Raw genomic sequence first — 19,572 nt, 5'->3', positions numbered from 1 at the left:
TTTTGATGAGGAGAAATGTCATCATTCTGATCTGCAATTTGAAATATCTAGCCAAGGAACAAACAGTGTCTCTACCACAGTGGTCCAGATCTTCAAAAGAAGAGGCTATGCAATTGGGTTGAACTCAGATTTCATTTTCCTTTTTTATCCTTATGAAAGTGGGAGATTCCACTATGTTCTAGTGCTTAGGTATTTTGAAAATCCATCTAAGACGGTGAGAAGGGAGATTCAGGATGCCTGCAGCTCTTAAAACTGGCTTCTGCTTAGCTAGTTGAGTGTGAGCTGAGTAAACTTTGGCCATCATAATGTATAGTGTTTTCCCTCTATGGGCAAAACCAGATTAAACAGACGTAGCATCCAGAGAGACAGCAACATGAGGCCTGTATTCTGAAGCTGAATTACCAAATGTTGCCTCTCCATTCTTGCTAACCTTTTGCTTAAAGAACAACACCAGAGGTAGTAAACTATTGTTTGCTACCATCTTTCTCTTCAGTTTGCTAGTAAAATACATTCATAGTAGATTCTAAGGAAAATTACCTTTCTGCTTTGCTGAAAAAATGCAAAGTTGAAGTGTAATTTTACATGGAAGCAAGCAAGTGGAGTTACCAAGATTCATCAAATGAGAAGAATATAATAAACTCCTTACTAAAGCATGCCCATCAGACCAGTATTGGGGTCACAGTAGAGGTTTGGATTGATAATTAGGGAACAGATACAAGAAACCAGACAATTCTTATTTTACAAGGCTTAAAAGTTGACAGGTAGTTCAAGACAGATTTTTTCTGTTCTGAGGTGGCTAAGCGGATAAGAAATATCTTGGTCTGAAAGCCTTTTCCCCCTTTGTTTTTAAAGAAATTATGTGTGTCATAGTTAAATCAGGCCTCCTCTTTCTTTAGAGAGGTAGATCTTACTCTGTTTTGTTTTTTCTGCCCTTACAGAAACAAGTGAGTTCCCCTCAGAGTGCTGCAGTGTGATGGCTGGGGGAACACTTACGGGGTGGCATGCAGATGTTGCTACTGTCATGTGGAGGCGGATGTTGGGAATCTTGGGAGATGTCAACAGCATTATGGATCCAGAGATTCATGCCCAGGTTTTTGATTATCTGTGTGAACTGTGGCAGAATCTGGCCAAGGTAAAAGAACTGAATCTTTTCTCCAGCCATGACTGGTTAAAGTAGCATTTTTGAAAGAAAAAAACACGTATTTTCCCTAAGTAATTTTTTTTTTGGTTTTGTATTTAATAATTGCAGATAAGAGACAATCTTGGTATTTCAACAGATAACCTAACCTCACCATCACCACCAGTTTTAATTCCACCTCTGAGAATTCTAACACCATGGCTGTTCAAGGTAAGTGTTAGCAGGAAGCAATAAAGCAGCAATGAAAGTGTAGATGCAGAAGTTTTTTTTCATTTATGAATAATAAATATTTTTCTGAAACTGTAGGCAACAATGCTGACTGATAAATACAAACAAGGAAAGTTACATGCTTATAAACTCATTTGTAAGACAATGAAGCGAAGACAAGATGTTTCTCCAAATAGGGATTTTTTAACTCATTTCTACAATATAATGCACTGTGGTCTTCTTCATGTGGATCAGGTAAGTTTAAGTATAAAATTCAAAAGTACCGAATAGATTTTTTTCAACCAGATACTACTTTTTTTTTTAATCAAAAATGCCCTTTTTTGTAGTCTATTTCAAGCAAATAAGAGGGCAGAAAATGTGCTTGGGCATCCTTACCGATTTTATGTTATGGATTGAAGTGCAGAAGCACAGAAGCAGAAGACAGAAACAGATCTCTCTAATGTCTACTATTCTCCCTGCTTGCTCCCTCATGCAGCAGTTGAGCTGGTGGGAAAGTTATCATGCTTACTGTGTTACCTAATGTAGGTTATTTTTACAGTAATGTTCAAACCAGCAAACTGAGATTTCTAGGTAGAGGGAATTGGGGATATCCAGCAACATGTTCTTGTTGTGTCCCATCCCACTGGGATGAAATCTGGGTGTTCAGAATGCCGTGCCGTGGTCAAGTATTTCCTTGGATTTTCCTTGGAAAGAACAGCCAGACAGATGGACAGAGAGGGAGCATATTGTCAGAATTCCTGTTGATCTAGGAATCAGGATGATAATATGCACTGCAAAGCACCTGTGCCTAGGAGTTTATACAACCACTTTGCTTCTGATCAGATATCCAGGCTCATTACATGCTTCTGCAGTGACTTTTTATTTAACCAAAATCTAGCTGTGATTTCAAAGTAATATAAATCTTTGTAGGAATCACCTCCATAATATCCCTTCTTGACAACTATTACTACCAGCGGGGAAAAAAAAAAAAGAAAAAACAAGTAGGAAAGATTAAGTAACCTTGAAATGCTGTAGATCAATTTGTTCAGCCTCAGATGTCTCCTGTGTAGACCAATCTCTGATCCTAAGCACAGAAATGTTGTCTGATAAAAAGTTTTATCATGAGAGCGAAGTGAAAGATAACTTTTCAGAAAAGGAGTGTGTAAGCAGGACTAATTTATTATCTGAATTTCTGAGATGCATACAGAAAAACCTTGTCTCTGCACTAAAATCGGTGAGAACTGATTTTTAGAGAGAACTGAACTGAGTGTTTCTCAACATGCATTTTGAAACAAACGGAAGAGAAATGTTTAACTGCCTAATATTTTAATCCTTCTGCTTGTTTGTCTAAACCAGTTGTACCCATTTCAAAGATATTTCTGCAAATGATCTCCAAGTGTTGTTGACCATAGTACGGTTATTGTAGTATTATATATATAAAGCAAAAGTGAAAGACTTAGCTTTAGTTAGAACTTAGTTTGCAGCTCTGAAGAGAAACAGATTTCTTTGTAATCAAGATCTCCCAGAGTGGTTTGTCTTGAATCTCTGACCTAGGCATTAAAAATAATGCCTGTCTCTGATTTTTGGCAACAAAAGTCTCTGAGGTAATAATACAGAAAACCAGATTTTTCACACAGGGTAAGAAGGAAAAGAGGAATCCATCTGAAAATAATTCCATCATATATGAATTCTTTAAACCAAAAAACCGAATAGTCAAAGAATACTTTTGAAAGTCATCCTTATCTTTTGCAGCTTCTTTGTTGAGCATTTTCAGGAATTTCTGCACCTATATTACATAAGTATATAGAAGGATCAATGAAAAATAACAGCAAGGAATGTTATGATTCTAGTTGTTTAGGGTTTTTATACAAATTTTCCTTTCCTCACAGAACAATCTTATTGGCAATTTATGAGCATTTGCTAGGAGTGTCTTAGGAACATAGTATCAAAATCCCGTTGTACTGCTTAAATCACCTAAGATTTTGTGCCAGAAATACTGTGTTTAAGTACAATAGTAAAGATGATGCTAGTTCTAAACTTAGCAGTTTGTCCTGGAGCACATTTTTAATGGGATAAACCATTCTTACACGCTGTGCTACAGTTGACTGCCTTTATTTTCCTTTAATTCTGTTTAGCTTCTCTGCTATATTTTGATTAGCTTTGAAATCCTTTTTAGCATGGTGCAAAATTAAGTTAGCCTTTTCCCTCATATTTTATTGCTTGCATTTGGTAAAAGTAAAATAATTTTTACATAGGTTGTAATATGAAGAAGTATGAAAATATTGTAGGGTTTAAACATTCTTTTTAAAGGCTCCCACAAAAAGTAATATGACCTGTATAGCCTGGAACTATAATATCCAAGGATAAGGTGATCTGTAAAGTTTACCACAGGTGACTTACATTAGGTAACTGTCCTAGGATATGTATCTTTTTTATGCTAGTTCTTGCTCAGTAACAATTTAATACCTTAGTTGCCACAGTGAAGTTGCTTTCTTACTATTTTATTTTTGAGGCTTTAGTAAATATCTACCTGTTTTTTTCATTGTGTTGATCTTTCTCTTTTCCTGTCTTTTGCAAGGATATTGTCAATACAATCATCAAGCACTGCTCTCCTCAGTTTTTTTCACTTGGCTTGCCTGGAGCAACCATGCTTATTATGGATTTCATTGTAGCAGCAGGAAGGGTGGCTGCTTCCTCATTTCTCAATGTGAGTATTCATCAGTTCATTTTTATCTGTGTATAAGTTTGAAAGAAAACCAAGCAACATTTTTCTTCAGCTAGAGTGTTAATTTTCCCCCAGAAATCAATGTAATGGTTACAAGTGCAGATATTGTTGGTGGTTTATTCTAGAATACTAAACTTGCAAGTTCTCAGATGTAAGTTCTCTACAGAGAAAAAAGACGATGTTAAAAATACTGCTGGGACAGAGTATCTTGTGCCCTTTTTTTTTTTTTTTCTCTCTCTCCCCTTCATTTGAGACTATGAGAGATTGAGTGCTACTAACCTGAAATGTTGTAAAATACCTGTCCTTTTGAACTCATTCATTTTAAAAGTATATTTATTTCTCTGTACCTCTGCCATGCAATAACTTTTTATGATCAGGCTTGAGACCTCTTGAAACTACTCATGTTTGATCTATTTGTATGTATTTCTGAGATTACTACCTAGGCAACTTCAGCTTTATATGGTGTTACTTGGTACCGTTGGCATTGCATGACTCCTAAAGGTCCCCCATACTCCCCTCCCAATTCCCTATGAGTTATGGCTGCTTCTCACTTCATTCCTCCATAATCATCTGTGAAATCCAGCTATTCCTCACAATACTGTCTCTGTAACTTTTCTCAACTTCAGTAGTTTTCTACATCCTGTTCAATTAGCTGAAGCTAAAGTCTTATTCTGGTCAGTGATTTAGTTTTCTTAAGTCCTAAAAATTCCTTCACTTTCTTCTTGGCAGTCTGGAAAATGGGAACATAGACCAGGCATGAGTAGCAGTCCACAGGGCTGTGATCTCTGATGAGCAGTACAGAATTTGGAGATGGAAAAGGGATATTAATATCTACAATTAGGGATATTAACATCTAAAACTACAGCCATTCTTCTTTAAGGTGTCTAAAAATGTCACCATCCTGATTGCAGTAAGAACATATCTTTCCCTCCAACCTTTGTTTCCTCTAGGCACCAAGAGTTGAAGCACAAGTTCTTTTAGGATCTCTTGTCTGTTTTCCCAATTTATATCATGAACTTCCAGCTCTTCACCCAAACATTCCTGACATTGCTGTGTCTCAGTTTACAGATGTTAAGGTAGGAATTTTAAGAATATTTGAATGGTATTGCAACTCCAAATGACATGTTTAATATGATATTTTTTCCAGGAAATATTAATTAATATTTAAGATTCTAAAATTTGTCATAGATCATAAGGATGATCAGGGGCCTGGAACATCTGCCCTATGAGGAGAGGCTGAGGGAGCTGGGCCTGTTCAGCCTGGAGAAGAGAAGGCTGAGAGGGGATCTAATCAGTGTATATAAATACCTCAAGGGAGGGAGTGCAGAGGACGGGGATGGTCTCTTTTCAGTGGTGGCCACTGATAGGACTAGAGGAAATGGCCAGAAACTGAAACATCAAAAATTCCATAGGAACTTAAGGAAAAATTTCTTAACAGTGAGGGTGACAGAGCACTGGAACAGGCTGCCCAGAGAGGTTGTAGAGTCTCCTTCTCTGGAGATCTTCAAAACCCGCTTGGAGGCAGTCCTGTGCCACGTGCTCTAGGTGTCCCTGCGTATGCAGGGGGGTTGGACTAGATGATCTCTAGAGGTCCCTTCCAACCCTAAGCATTCTATGATTCTATGATCATCTAAAACAGATGATCTCAGCTTCCATAAAATCTTGTCATAATTTATACTGCTAAACATACTTTGTAATTACTTTTAGCTAGTAAGAATAATTACTTTTAGCGAATAAGAATAATAAAGTCTTTATGTGCACTTATAAAAGGAAAACATATGTTGCTTTACTGTTTCAAGGTCATTCTTACTGTGGCTATTGGAAGTCTCACAGATTTCATCTGAGAAGACAGTAAGATTCCAGATGCATTATTTAATTTACAGCTGCTAAAATCTGCCTATTTTACTAGAGGCTTTAGTAAACTTTTATATGTTAAAAACATATATCTCTGTATTAATGGAGATCTTACCACCAAGAGTTGTGTAGTGTGCTGTTATACTGGAACTGACCATAGCTAAGCTCACATGTTTTGCTGCTGTCATGTCTGATTGCCATGTCTAGGTAAGGTTCCTCATAGGTTTCCAACATATTTCAGTTTTAAGAGGCATAGGGGATTGGAAGTTGCTGTTGTTTTGGAACTGAATTTAAATTCCTGCTTTCTCATTTTTATTACATAAATTACATTTATTGCAGCTAAATGTACTATTGACTTGAGCTTTTTCTAACTATGGTAATTTGTGAAAATGTATTGAAAAGAATCAGACAAACAGTTAGAGCTTGGGATATTCTTGGGTAGCACAACAATTAGCATGTTGGACAGGCTGGAAACCAGAAGCACTGGTAAGCAAACAGACCAAAAAAAAAAAAAAAAAAAAAAGAGAAAGAGAGACTTAACTAAGGAATTTGTCTGTGTCTATTATCGTAAAAGTCAAATTTTCTGATGCATCATGTGATGGAGTTGAGGCAAATTACTGAGCATTTTCCTCTTTGTTTTAGGAGCTCATAATTAAAACTGTGTTAAGTTCTGCAAGAGAGGAGCCATCTGGTCCTGCACGGTAGGTCATACAAAAAGGGCTTCTAAATTATAAAGATCTCTTCTCTGTTAATACTGTTTTCGAGTGAGTGGATTAGCGATCTTAAAGTTAATATATATTTCATTGAACCAATATCGAAACTGTGATTCAGCGTGTGAATAAAAGGGAAGAGAGATTTTTTGTGGGACCAAAGGTTGGTCTAGCCCAGTATCATGTCTCTGACAGTGGCTGATAGAAAAGGATTTAAATAAGGGTAAGAGTGCAATGATATTTCTTCTATGTACTCTCTCAGCCCCACTCGTATTTAATTCAGGGATTTTCTGTACAGGAGAGGGGTTTTTTTTCTTTTTCTTTTTTTTGAATTAGATTAAGGGTAAAATTATTTGTATGATGTGTATGATTACTTTTTATTAGACCAACTGACTTAATTGCATAACAGAAAAAAATCCAAGGTACATGAGCGGTGAATATAGAGCTAAATATAAATGGGGAATGATTGCTCTAATTATTTAAACCTAGGTATGTTCATCAAATAGACAACTTAGAAGAAAATAATTACTGGTTCTTTTTTCTGTTCCTTGCTTTGCTTAGGATTTGTTTCTCCCTCCCCAGAGGCTTTCTGTTATAGAGCATCGTGGCATGCCTATAATGCCCACCACAGGCATGACTCTAGTAATAAAGAAGATCAGAGGAAGATTAAAAAGGAGTCAATACCTAGTGTTTCCATGGCTTTTCTATGCCTCTTTCTCTCTCTCTTTCCTAGGAGAGCGAGAGAGATGTTCTCCTTGTGATGATAGTGATGGTTTGTGCTCCTCAGGGGCACTTGATCTACCATCTCTTCTGAGAATAACTTTCCTGATACCAGCTGCTTCACAGTGGTACAGAATTCACATGTGGTACGATCAAAGGTGTGCCACATCGACTCAGCCACTAGTAGGGGGATACAGAGTCACAGAATGGCTGAGGTTGGAAGGGACCTTTGGAGATCATCTGGTCTAACCCACCTGGACAAATAGGGTCTCCTAGAGCATCTTTTGCACAGTCACATTCAGGCAGGTTTGGAATATCTCCAGAGAAGGAAACTCCACAACCTCTGTGGGTAACATGTTCCAGTGTCGCGTCACCTCACAGTCAAATTCAGTGGGAACTTCCACTGCTTCAGTTTGTGGCTGTTGCCTCTTGTCCTGTAACAGGCACCACCGAAGAGAGTCTGGCCCCATCTTTTTGACACCCTCCCTTAAGGGTGTCCTCGTTTGCATAATTCTCCTTGCAGTTTCCTAGAAGAGAGCTTCGGTTTCTTGGAACTTAATGTGCATAGCTTCATGTTCCTCCAATAAGTTTGAGTGCTGTTATTGTTACCCTGGTTTTATGTATTTATATTCCTTGTCTCTTCCACAGAGCTTTGTTTTCTGTGTTTCACTGCATACTTGACCCAACTGAATTTCAGAAAAGTCAGATATCTGAAAAATGTTCTAATCTTAGATCTCTATCTGTAAAGATTAACAACTCTTAGTCAAATTCCTCTCTTACTGCTGACTGTGTGAAAAAATTCTAAAAAAGAAGCAACAGGTTGAACTCAGTATTCATCTCTTCTTGTGCTGTTAAGGCTCTGATTCTTCAGTAAAACATTGTAGCCCCACAACTACAGTGTTTTCAGGAGCTGCTCAGGATGATAGCTATGCTGATGTTCCTTGTAGAGCCTCGCAGGCTTCTGGATATCTTGCAAGTCAGTACATGACTGGATATAAGGTAGTTGTCAGTAATAAGAGGAAAAGTCTTAAAACAAGTAAGAAGGAGTTAGAACTCTCTACCTACTGTATACTAAAGGTTTATTTTTTGAGACAACTTACACAAGGCATCTGTGTTAATGTTTTATATCAATGCAGTGCTCTTATTTTCTTTGGTCAAGATGTGTTGAAAGACACAATGTGGAAATGGCAAAAGTGTAAATTAGGTAGGTGCTGTAAGCAGTTTTATAAGCTCTTCTCTTTTGACACAAGTGTATCTAAACTATTCCTGATAGTTTACCTAGATTGTTCTGAAAGTTTTCTAAAAAAGAAAAATTATAGACACTTTAGGTAGATTGTTATAATAGTTAGCTAACTTTTGCAATTAGGCAGCCTTTATAGCTAGTATTTAGCAGAAATCTTTTCTAGGCAAACTAAGCTCCTTGATGACTTAAAATTTGTTAGAATTTGAAGATTTGTTATCATTTCCCTCCTTAATTGTAAGTTAGAGTCAATAAGCTCTTCAATTTTCCTTTTATATGTTATATTTCCCGAAGTTCTTCATTATTTTTGTCACTTTTTTCTGGACTCCGTGAAATTTATCTTTATTATTCTTAAATTTTATTATCTAAAATGTAATGGAGGCAGTGCTGCAATTAAGATTTCAGCAGTACTGTGCAGAACTAGATGGTTCAGCATGTTATCCTCACTGTAACTGTTAAGCAGAACTCATCTGAAGATGTATTTTTGCTACATATTAGTGATTTCTTGCAATTTGTGATTCTATGTAATCTTCTAATCCTTTTTCTGACACTAATTCACAGGCACTTCTGCTTCTCTTTCTATTCTATCATATAATTTTTCCTTCACTTTTTTGTTTGCTTATATTTTTTTTCCTGATCCCTTTCTTGATATCAAAATTGGGTAGATTATAATTGCCGTAATTAAACATTAATTCTTGCTATAGGTAAAATATTTGTCCTAAAGAAACAACAGCATAAGCAGTCGTTTTAAGTGTCAGGTCACAATGTGCACTGTATTTAGCCTTCATTTACTCCTCTTCATTCATCCTCGTTTATTGTAACCTTTTTTTAAAAAAAAAAAAAAAAAAGTACCTGTGGATTATTAACATCCCATCTCCTGCCTCTGTGTCTGTAAGTCTAAATAAATATGAATAAACTCTCTGTTTGGGGAGGGGCAGGGGTCACCTCCATCTGGTTTTAAATTTTTCTTAAAATGTGTATGGCTTGTTAATGTATTGATTTCAGGTAGAATTTTTAATTTGAGAGAAATATGAAGGGCTGGAGTAGTTCTTAATTTCTTTTAATTGCTCTGAAAAGTGTTCCCCCTGTTCCTTCCTGATTCTTGATCTGGGCAGTTGAATTTCTGCCTCATTTTTTAAAAAAAAAATACAGCATTATAAAGGATTTTTAATAGTTCCTTTAGAATTTTTTAAAAAATATTTGTTAGGTTTCAGCAAAGCATATTATGAATCACAGAAATTAACACATTCTTGTAGCAGGATACCATAGCTTGTTTCTCAACTATTTTCTTTCCAACATTGTTTTGTAGATGTGTTGCTCTTTGCAGCCTTGGCATTTGGATCTGTGAAGAGTTAGTTCATGAATCACATCATCCTCAGATCAAGGAAGCACTGAATGTGATTTGTGTTTCTTTAAAGGTGAGGAATTGACACTTCTGCAGTATGTATTATCTTTAAAAAATACTTTAAGAATATTTTGTCTTCAGAATCACGATCACATTTTAGCATTCTTACTTCACATTTTGAGTCCTCACAAAGGAATGAATTCAGTTTAATTTTTGCATCTCTGAACTCTTTTATCAAATAAATCTGTCTTATGATTTACACTTTTTAAAATTTTAAAGAAACAGTGTTCTGGGACATGAGGCATTGAATCTCTGGAATTTAACTAGAGTTCTAATCGAATGTGCTCCCCCCACTTAGATCAGCTGTTACCTTTGTTGTTTTTGTTGTTGTTGTTTTTCTCCTGTTTTTCTCCTTTTTCTTTTTCTTTTTTTTTCTTTTTTTTTTTTTTTCCCTACTTTAGTGTGTGTTATTACCCACCTCTAATCTCTGGCCTTTGGAATGTACAATTTATGTCCATCCCCATTTCTCATAAATAATCCGAGCAGCTCAAGTTTCCAAAAAAAAACCCACAGTGCTCTACTGACTTTGTCTGGCTTGGTCCAGCTGAACCCCTTCCCATCATCTTTATCACATCCTACACTCCAGATTTGAGTGAGACTCTCTGCACCTCCCTGTAACTAGCTGGCTCTTTGGGGAACCCCTAAGAGGTACTAAATACATAGTACATAGTACACAAATCTACTAAGGTCTTTCTTTAGACAATATTTGGGTCTTCTGACTTGACTAGACATGATTGTCCAAGGAAATCACATTCCCAACAATTGGCAACCTGGGTTCCCTAGCTCTGAATTCGCTGCAGCCTCCATGGTACCTCCTCCTGACACATTGCAAAAGGAAAGGCCAAGTGAGAGAGCGAATTGGAAGGGACCCAGGCTTGTAAGCCATCTGCCATCATATGCAAAGCCCTGTCCCAAGCCAAGTTGTTGCCTTTATGTCACTGCCAGACTGTAAGAGGGGAGCAGAGAAGAGAGTGGGAAGGTCATAAGTACAAAGGCCAAGCAAAGTTTTCCTGAATCTTCCTGTGCTTCTTTCTCACCTGACCTCTCCTTGCCCACACCCAACATTCCTGTCACCGTATCCTGACTGGAATCTCTGCCTCTTCGGTTCTAAGTGTGAGGACGTTACATTATACAGCATCACTTCTCTGGAATTTAGTTACTTAAAAGGCTGCTATGGTGCTTCTACTAGATGCACGGAAGTACTGGAAGATGTCACGTTTTCTTTGATAAAGAGTTTCTTTGCACTTGTACCAGGACAGTGTCAATCAGACTAGGCCAGCACCTGCTAGAAATAAACTGAATCCAAAGATATATCAAGAGTTTGAATCAAATAATTAACTGCCTGTTGAAAGGGTAAAATGAAAATTCTGATTTCCATGAAAAATAAAGAGGACCTATTTTTAAGTCTATCATTAAAATTTATTTCCAAGTTTTTATGAAACATGCTATAGCACCTAGTAATAGCTTTTCAGAAAGTTTTTTAGTTTTTCTTTTTTTAAAATGGTATGAAAAAAAAAATTGAAACATAAAACTTTAGTGTCTGATAGTTATCATGTCTTTCTACCAGAAACACTGTCACAAATTCTTGAAAATTAGGATGACTTACTGTTCTGGCATTTGATTTTTGTTTGAATCTGTCATACCTAGCTAATATGCACAGTGATTCTCATTTAGAAGAGCAACTTAATCAGATATGGCTGTTTTATTGTTGAACAACACATGAAAAAATTATCTGAATAGATTTTTTTGACAGTTGTCTTGCCTTTCCTTTTGGGAATAATAGAATTTTCAGTAGTACGCGCTATTTTGAAACAAGTCTTGAGGAATTTCAGGTCCAGCTTTCAGATTTCATAGTGATGGCATATCAACAACTTCCTTTTATCATCCCTGTATTAAAAACTTTTTTTTTTTCAATCTATCAGTCTGTTCTTCTTGTATATTTATCTCTTTACAAATCTATTCCTTATTGCCCTATATTTTAGGGAATAATCGGATTTTTTTTAAAAAAATATTTTTCTAGCATTTTTCAGACTTGACATATTTAGTTTCGGCAAATTATGTTTCCCCATTTATTTTCAGAAGTTTTCTCTATGTTCTCTGTTTACATCTAAAGTCAATGCATAGTCTTTCTTGTATCTACATGATGATAAAAACAGGAGTATACACCTGTTATACATGGCAGATATAGATGTTGTTGACTATTTTTTTTTTCTGCAAAGTGAAGCTGAAAGATATCTTAGCAAATCATCTGATTCCATCATGTGGATCAGGATTTGAGTCTGCTTCTAAACTGGATAGCTTCAGGGCTCTCTGTTAGACTGTATGTTGCAATTTCCTGTTTTGCAAAATGACATTTGTTCTATGCAGCTTCAGTGACATTCTCTTCCAAGGTCTTTCCTGTGCTTTTTCAGTATCCCTTAACTAGTGCATTTTACCAAGATCCTGCGCAAATTTGATATTAGGCAAATGATACTGTTTTTATCCTATTTCTCTAATTTATATATAAAAAAGAACTATTATTAGTCTTGACATTCACTGTGACTTCCTTGGTTTCTCTTTGATGTATTTCTTAAACCACTTATTTGTAGCTCATTTTATTAAACACAAATTACTTGAATGAGAAAGCAAAGATGTTTATAGTTCTACTTTTCTTTGCTTTATGTTGGCAAAAATGTCCAGTGCACGCTGTTTTTTCGCCTCTTCTGAGTATTGGCATAAACTTACAAGAGAACATAATGTTGAAATGAAGAATTCATAAGTACATCATGGGAAAACATATTAGCTCCAATTTGCTACTTAAGCAATATCTTGTTTTCCAAGTAGTCAGAGATCTGAACTCTGAGAATGGCTTATATTCTTGTTTTGGGGAGAAATAAATGGAGAGGGATCTATAGTCCTAGTCCAACTTCTTGATGAGTACAAGTGAGCAAGTAATATTGAATAGAAATGTTAGAGAAAAATATGTGCTTAATATTGACATACAGAAGCACCGTCAGACCTTCAGTCTGATAGCTTTCTCTGAATATATTTGACACTTCTCTCAAGTGTGGTCCTAACTCAGTATGTTTTACCTGTTCAGAAAGTCTGAGCAAAGAGAACCACAGCCAGACCACTGCAGCTCAGGACTATATAACACCCCGCTCAAAAATGCTGCAGCTACATCATGAAATTGTGTTATACGGTCTCAGTGGAATGAGCGCTAAACAGTGCGTTTGCAAGTATGGGCAATTAGGTAAACTATTGATGTAAGATCCAGAAAACAACAGGTCCTTACAAGCACGGGAGCAGGGGGAGGGGAAGCTGCACAAATCAGCCTTCAAAGGGCAGTTTTTTTGCTATCCAGCATAAAATACGTATTGCTACTCGTTTAGGAAAATGTACTTGCAAAACACATAGCTCTGTGTCTGTTTTAAAGTTTCTGTTTGGAAGTGTGATATTGACCTTGCTGGGGCAGATCTGCAAAGCAGATGAAATGTTGGGTTTGGCCAATATGTATATTATTAATCAGGCTTTATACCCAATGCTCCTTCCATGAATAAGACTTGAAAATCTAAGTGTACAAGATTTGAAGTCTACTTATATTCATTACATATACTCTTCAGCCTTTCTGTGAAATATATGGCTTCACCGGTTCGTTACCTTTCTTAAATGAAAACAAAAACAAGTTCCTAGCCAGAACACAGAAAGAAACTAAATGATTTGCATAAGCCAATGCTAGAAATATCTCATTCATCTTCATTTTATAGACTGCTGTTCCCATTGGTGTGTTCCTTTTCTATTATTGTCATTTTTATCAAAAGAAAGAAAGAAAATGCTCTGTGTTTGTAAATACTGAATAGCTGAAAAGTTTCCAGGTCTTTTTCTCAAATAATTTCTTCTTCAAGTCAGTAATCTAGATATTCCATATTAAGGTGCTCTGGTTTGTCCGCACCTTTTGTCCTCTCTAGTGTCGGTGACTTTGGAGTTTTTCATGCAGGCTTGTAAGGATCTCTCCAGCAATCTGGATTTGATCTCAAGTTTGTAATCGAATTGTTAAAGTTTCATTTATATATATATATATATATTTTGGTTGCCACTGAGGCTTAGATGTTAAAATCAGTACGTTGGTTACATAAGCTGTGTCATCAGGAAAATAAAATAATGTTCTTGTCTAAAACTCTGGGAGGATTTGCAGATGTAAGAAGCCTGCCTTGTTTTTGCTAAAAACCAACAATAGCATGAAGCTAGGTACAGTAAGAAAAAGGGAAAGGCAGAGCAAGAAATTTTGTATCTCCATCTGGCTTACAAGAGCCATTCATAGTCTGTCTGTATGCTCATATGAACATTGCAAATTAAAAAAAAAAAAAAAAAAAAAGTTAATTAAAGCCTTTTACTCTATGCTTTTGCTTATGCTCCTGCTTGTTACTGTCTTTTAAAGAGCATAAAAATAAAAAATGATGTAGTAAGAACTGGGTCAGGGCAGAATTTTCTTCCAGTGCATTTTTCACTCTTAAAATTTTACCATCCCCAAATTTTATTCTGAAATGCTTAACTTTGTCTTCAAGCCGATTGCCCATTTCAACCTTTTTTTTTTTTTTTTTTTTTTTTTTTTTTGATATGCCTTTTTGTAAAAGGTTAATGGAACGGAGTGATCAAGGACACAGTTCAAGAAAACAACAACAAAAAAGTCTAAATATAAAAGTCTAAATATAAAAGTCTAAATAGCGAGAATGCTCTTTTAAGTGTGGTGTGTTTGTTGTGTTGTTGTGTGTGTGGCTTTTTTTTTTTTTTTTTTTTTTTAAGATCAAAGGATGAATTACCAGTTTCTGCGTGATTTGAGATTCCCCAGTAAGTTTGACAAACTTGCTTTCGGTGAAGATGAAATATTTTCTTGAATTTGAAATCCTTTTCTTGGGGTTATGTAACTTTTCTGTCTCCCAAAGTCTGTCGTTTTAAAAAATTAATTCCATAGTTCCCTTTGTAACTATTTACATGTATAATATGGATGAAGCTGTCAGTGAAATTCCTGACCACCTTACCTGTCATACATATGTGAAATCACATATTCATTGTTTCTGTGCTGCTTTGTGTTTTCTAGTTTCCAAATAAAACAGTAGCCCAAGTTGCCTGCAGTATGTTGAACATGCTAATTCACTATGTACATAGACTTCAAATATACCAAGCTGATTCGCCTTTAAGGATTATTCAAGTAAGTATTTTTAAATGAAAATGTTAGTTATTTTAAATTTAGCTGTAAAATTTATTTCACTGAAATTAAAATTCCGGACAGAACCTTGAGAAGTATATTTCACACTTGTTTAACTATCTAAACATATTCTGATTCAACTCTGGGAGCCCAGGTTTGCATCAACCTTACTCATCAACTCCAGTATTAACATGCAAAGTTAAAACTTTGTATTAAATATACATTATTAAATATACATTCAAAAATATATAACATGCATATTTTTTTCTAACATGATTTTTTTTTGTTAGTTACATGGCAATATTATCAATCAAGTCCAAACAAAAGAATTTATCGAATATCTGCAAGCAGTTCTTTTAGTGGGAAAGTGCTTCCTTAAAAGATGAATCTGCAGTTGCATTTTGCTTATCCATTTAAATATTAAAAAAAAAAAAAAAGTTAATACACCTTTCTGTAATAGGAAGTATATGGTATCCTTTGTGAATCCTTTGTGAGTAACAGAGGAGAGGTAAAGGTTTTAGTGTCTCCTGGGTGACTGGACAGGGAATTGATTGGAAACTTCAGAGGAGTAGCAAGCATTTCTCTGCTCCTGTGCAATCATGTTGTTGATTAGGAGGCAGCATGATGTTGACGGATTCTAGCAGTTTTGAGAAACAGAAGGGTTCAAACAGCCCCTGTGCACAATCCTATTCAGGCTCTTTTCCGCACCCTACATTGTCTTGAACAGTTTGCCTCATGCCTGAATATTTGGAGTAGCTGCATATTTTTGTTGACCTTAATGCACCTACATCAGTCAAGCATAATGTGTCCTTTCAATGCCTTCTGTGAAATTCAGGAAAAAAAAGGTTTTTTTTTTTTTAAGAGGCCGTAAGGAATACTATAATTTGGCTCAAAATAATTTAATAGAATTTAACCATAAATTTAGTATTGTGTCATATTTACCTTCTTAAAAATATATAAATATTCAACTTAAATATTCAAATATGGCATTGCATATTCAAATTATATTTTTGTTGCTGTATTTTTCACAGATTCTAATAGCAACTATTACACATCTGCTACCCAGTACAGAAGCTTCCTCTTACGAACAGGACAAGAGGGTAAATATTTTCATTACATTTTATTGTGTTAATCTAATTATGAAGGGTTTATTACATAACTTTATTATGAAGTTTGTTACAATTTGCCTTAAAGCAAGGATTCAGATCGTCATCTATAATATAGTATAGTCTTCCAAAAATTATGAGCGATACACTTTCATGCAAATGAATTCCAGATGGATTTATCAGAAAATATGCATTTAAAAAATGATTGAAATTGACTGTTTTTGATAATTAGCAGGTTTTTCTGTCTTTTTTCCTTATCCTAAATGAACTTAAAAGTAATGTGGATTTTTCAAACATCTCTTATAGTGCAAATATATTATGACTTATAGAGAGGGCATTTGTAGGCTTTTTATAAGCTTATGATTTTTTTTGTGCTTCCCAAGAGGAGGCTGTGATAGCCATCCTCCTTCAAAATGATTGCTCTCTTTTATATTCTCAGTGGGCCTGAGACCCTTGGCTAAGATGGGCATTGTCTTCATCCATCTGATACTCACAGTAGTACTTTCTGCCTCCTGAAAACTATACCCGAATCGTTTGGTTTTGCAGAGGGCAAGACCTGTGGGAAGCAGTGATTTTTTTTTTTAAACTTGGGCACTTCAGTGCACCTTGTCACTGAGAGTTTTGTCATTCTGTGCCCCCCAATCCGATGGAAGCTAAAATTCTCTGTTGCTCATTTTGGCCATCAGAGGTAAGTTGGTGGCTAGTGTAAAATACAGTCAAGCTCACCATTTTTCCCCTTGTGAATGGTTCCCATAAGTGAAGAAGCTTCCTCAAGAGCTAACTCTGATCATTTCATATCACATGCCATAAAAAAATAAGCTTAACTAATATGAAAAACTTAGGCAATCTTAAAACAGATATCTTAAAAATTCACAGGATTTAAAAATACTCAGAGCCCTTCACATCTGGTTTATTAGACCATGCCTCTGTGAGAAAAAGTTGTAATGATTTATATGAAGTTGTATATGATGTTGTATATCTTCTGATAATAAATATTTTAAGTGGGTTTTCTTTGAAAGTCTTTCATTTAACTTGTGAAATATTCTAAAGAATCTTACAGCTGTTTATCTTAGGATTTTTTTCTTCCACATATAAGTTTTAAAAATTATAAATAATCATTTGGAGCCAGTCAGTTATTAATTATTTGGTGTTCGTAAATCTTAGTATGATTCCGTTCTAGAGTCTTTAAAATATACCCTAAAGGGAGTTGGTTCTTTTATTGGGTAGCCCGTGAGACAGAAAGCAGTTAGGTTTCTTCCATATGACACTTGATGCTGCAGAGTCACATCAACAGATTGTGAAGGAAGAGCACTAAATGTAGTTGAAATAGTTCAGTCTTGCATAATCCTTGGTTCACTTCGCAATAAGGTTTATGTGCAAGATTATGTCAACTTTATTTTGTATATGCATAGTCTGTCATTTTTAAAAACAATGCCCTGAAAAAGAGTTTTACAAAATTATAGCTATCTACTTAACCACAGTATATACTCACAGACCCTTTGTAATGAGAAGCCGTTGTATGGATGATCTTTGTTAAACATCTCAAAATATTCAGGTTTTGCTCATAATATGGGATTTGAATATTCAGTGACTTTTAAGCATTGCTGCATAAGATTAAGAAATGAAAGTAAAGCAGAAAAGTAAAATAAAGTAAAGTAGCAGGTACTCTTCTAAATGATTTTTAATTAAAGTGTTTCTTACAGTTGGTGGTCTCCTTACTCCTGTGTTTATTGGATTGGATAATGGCCTTACCATTAAAGACCTTGCTGCAGCCTCTTCACGCTACAGGAGCAGAAAATGATAAGACGGAAAGATCTGTTCTTAACTGTATATATAAGGTACATCTTTCCTTAATTGCTGAATGAGAATTTCTAGGTATGCAGGTAGTGTCAGTTTTCATGGAAATGAAGATAGAGCTTTTCTGTAAGCTGACCTCGATTTTCTGTAGCCGCTTGAATTTTGACTTCCTTAGTTTTTGAACGTTTTGCAGTTAACTGCTTAATCTTTCGTGTAGTCTGAATAGTTATTTTTGCTGCACATTATGTTATTTTTTGTATGTCATGCTAATAGCAGACTGCTCTAGAAGACCAACTATAAATTTAGAACAGATGAGAATATATATCTGCCAAGAAATTTTATTTAGCAATAATTACTGTCTTCAGGGAACTTCTTTACTTATATGTTTTATTGCAAGGGATAGGCCTAGCCCATGTACTAAGGAAGAGAGATCTAAAAATAAAGGTAATTTGGTTGTTTTCTCATAAGTTTGTGTGTGTGTGTGTGTGTGTGTGTGTGCGTGCGTTAACTTTACCACTACATTCCACTCTAGTGTACCAAGTTTTGTTTTCAGGCCTGATTATTTTTTTTTTCCTGTAAACATTAAGCATCTAAAATTATCCAGTAATTTTCCTGCCCACCTGCTTTTAACTTAACTAGAAAACATTTCATTCATAAAAGGTTGTTATTGCCATGAAATCTTGTTTTTGCTATAGGTTTTGCATGGATGTGTCTATGGATCTCAATGTTTCAGCAACCCCAAATATTTTCCTGTAAGTCTTTCTGATTTGGCATCTGTGGATTATGATCCTTTTATGCATTTGGAAAGCTTGAAAGAACCGGAACCACTACATTCCCCAGATTCAGAGCGGTCTTCTAAACTTCAGCCAGTCACTGAAGGTTTGCAAATTACTTGAATACTATTTTTAATAGGTTTTATCTTGGTTTCCACTATTGAAGTGTCTAAAGCCTGAGTTTTAAATTATACTTAGACATTAGGTAAGGACCATTAGTATAGAATGAGCTAACATAATTTTCTGCAATTAGTGTTTGATTAACTGAAATAAGTATCTTCTGAACAACATGAAAATCAATTTGATATGGATTCTTCTGTTCTCTGTATCAGTGAAAGTGTTAAATACAGCAGCATGGATAAATGTTTTCAGCTTGCTTTGGGCAACTTAATTTACCTGTGTCTTAATTTTGTTTCTTTCTAAAGATTTTTTTTTCATATCTGAGCTTGCAATATTGAAACCTTCCTGTGAGATTTTTTTTAACTTGTCGTAATTAATTGTGGCTCTGTTTATACTACTTAAAACCCTGGAATTATCTAAATAGAGAGACATTTTCTCTCATCCACCTGGAATCTTAACAGACTTGGGAGCTAACGTTTTCTTCAGAACGCTAAAATAAAAATAGAAAATTCAAGAAAGTAACATACACTGTATAATACATGCCACTTCTCTGTATCTAGTAAATATTAAATGGCTTATTTGGGAAGAAAAT

The 19,572-nt window shown here is 35.4% G+C and overlaps 1 protein-coding gene across 2 annotated transcripts in view; it reads left to right on the top strand.

Annotated features, from left to right (window-relative positions):
* RALGAPA1 (Ral GTPase activating protein catalytic subunit alpha 1) overlaps positions 1–19,572 on the top strand; it is a 117,924-nt gene that overhangs the window by 50,419 nt on the left and 47,933 nt on the right. For both annotated transcript variants that reach the window (XM_088529283.1, XM_088529282.1), the window contains exons 22-32: positions 939–1,132; positions 1,250–1,348; positions 1,445–1,600; positions 3,924–4,052; positions 5,021–5,146; positions 6,567–6,625; positions 9,904–10,012; positions 15,077–15,187; positions 16,216–16,284; positions 17,994–18,128; positions 18,783–18,966. In XM_088529283.1, coding sequence (XP_088385409.1) covers positions 939–1,132; positions 1,250–1,348; positions 1,445–1,600; positions 3,924–4,052; positions 5,021–5,146; positions 6,567–6,625; positions 9,904–10,012; positions 15,077–15,187; positions 16,216–16,284; positions 17,994–18,128; positions 18,783–18,966 — 1,371 coding nt within the window. The remainder of the gene's footprint in view (positions 1–938; positions 1,133–1,249; positions 1,349–1,444; positions 1,601–3,923; positions 4,053–5,020; positions 5,147–6,566; positions 6,626–9,903; positions 10,013–15,076; positions 15,188–16,215; positions 16,285–17,993; positions 18,129–18,782; positions 18,967–19,572) is intronic.

The sequence above is a fragment of the Tinamus guttatus genome, unplaced genomic scaffold (assembly GCF_059628265.1).
Source record: "Tinamus guttatus ecotype Peru unplaced genomic scaffold, ASM5962826v1 Tinamus_guttatus_pri_ptg000327l, whole genome shotgun sequence".
NCBI classification, from domain to species: domain Eukaryota; kingdom Metazoa; phylum Chordata; class Aves; order Tinamiformes; family Tinamidae; genus Tinamus; species Tinamus guttatus.
This window is presented reverse-complemented; position numbering and strand designations above follow the sequence as displayed.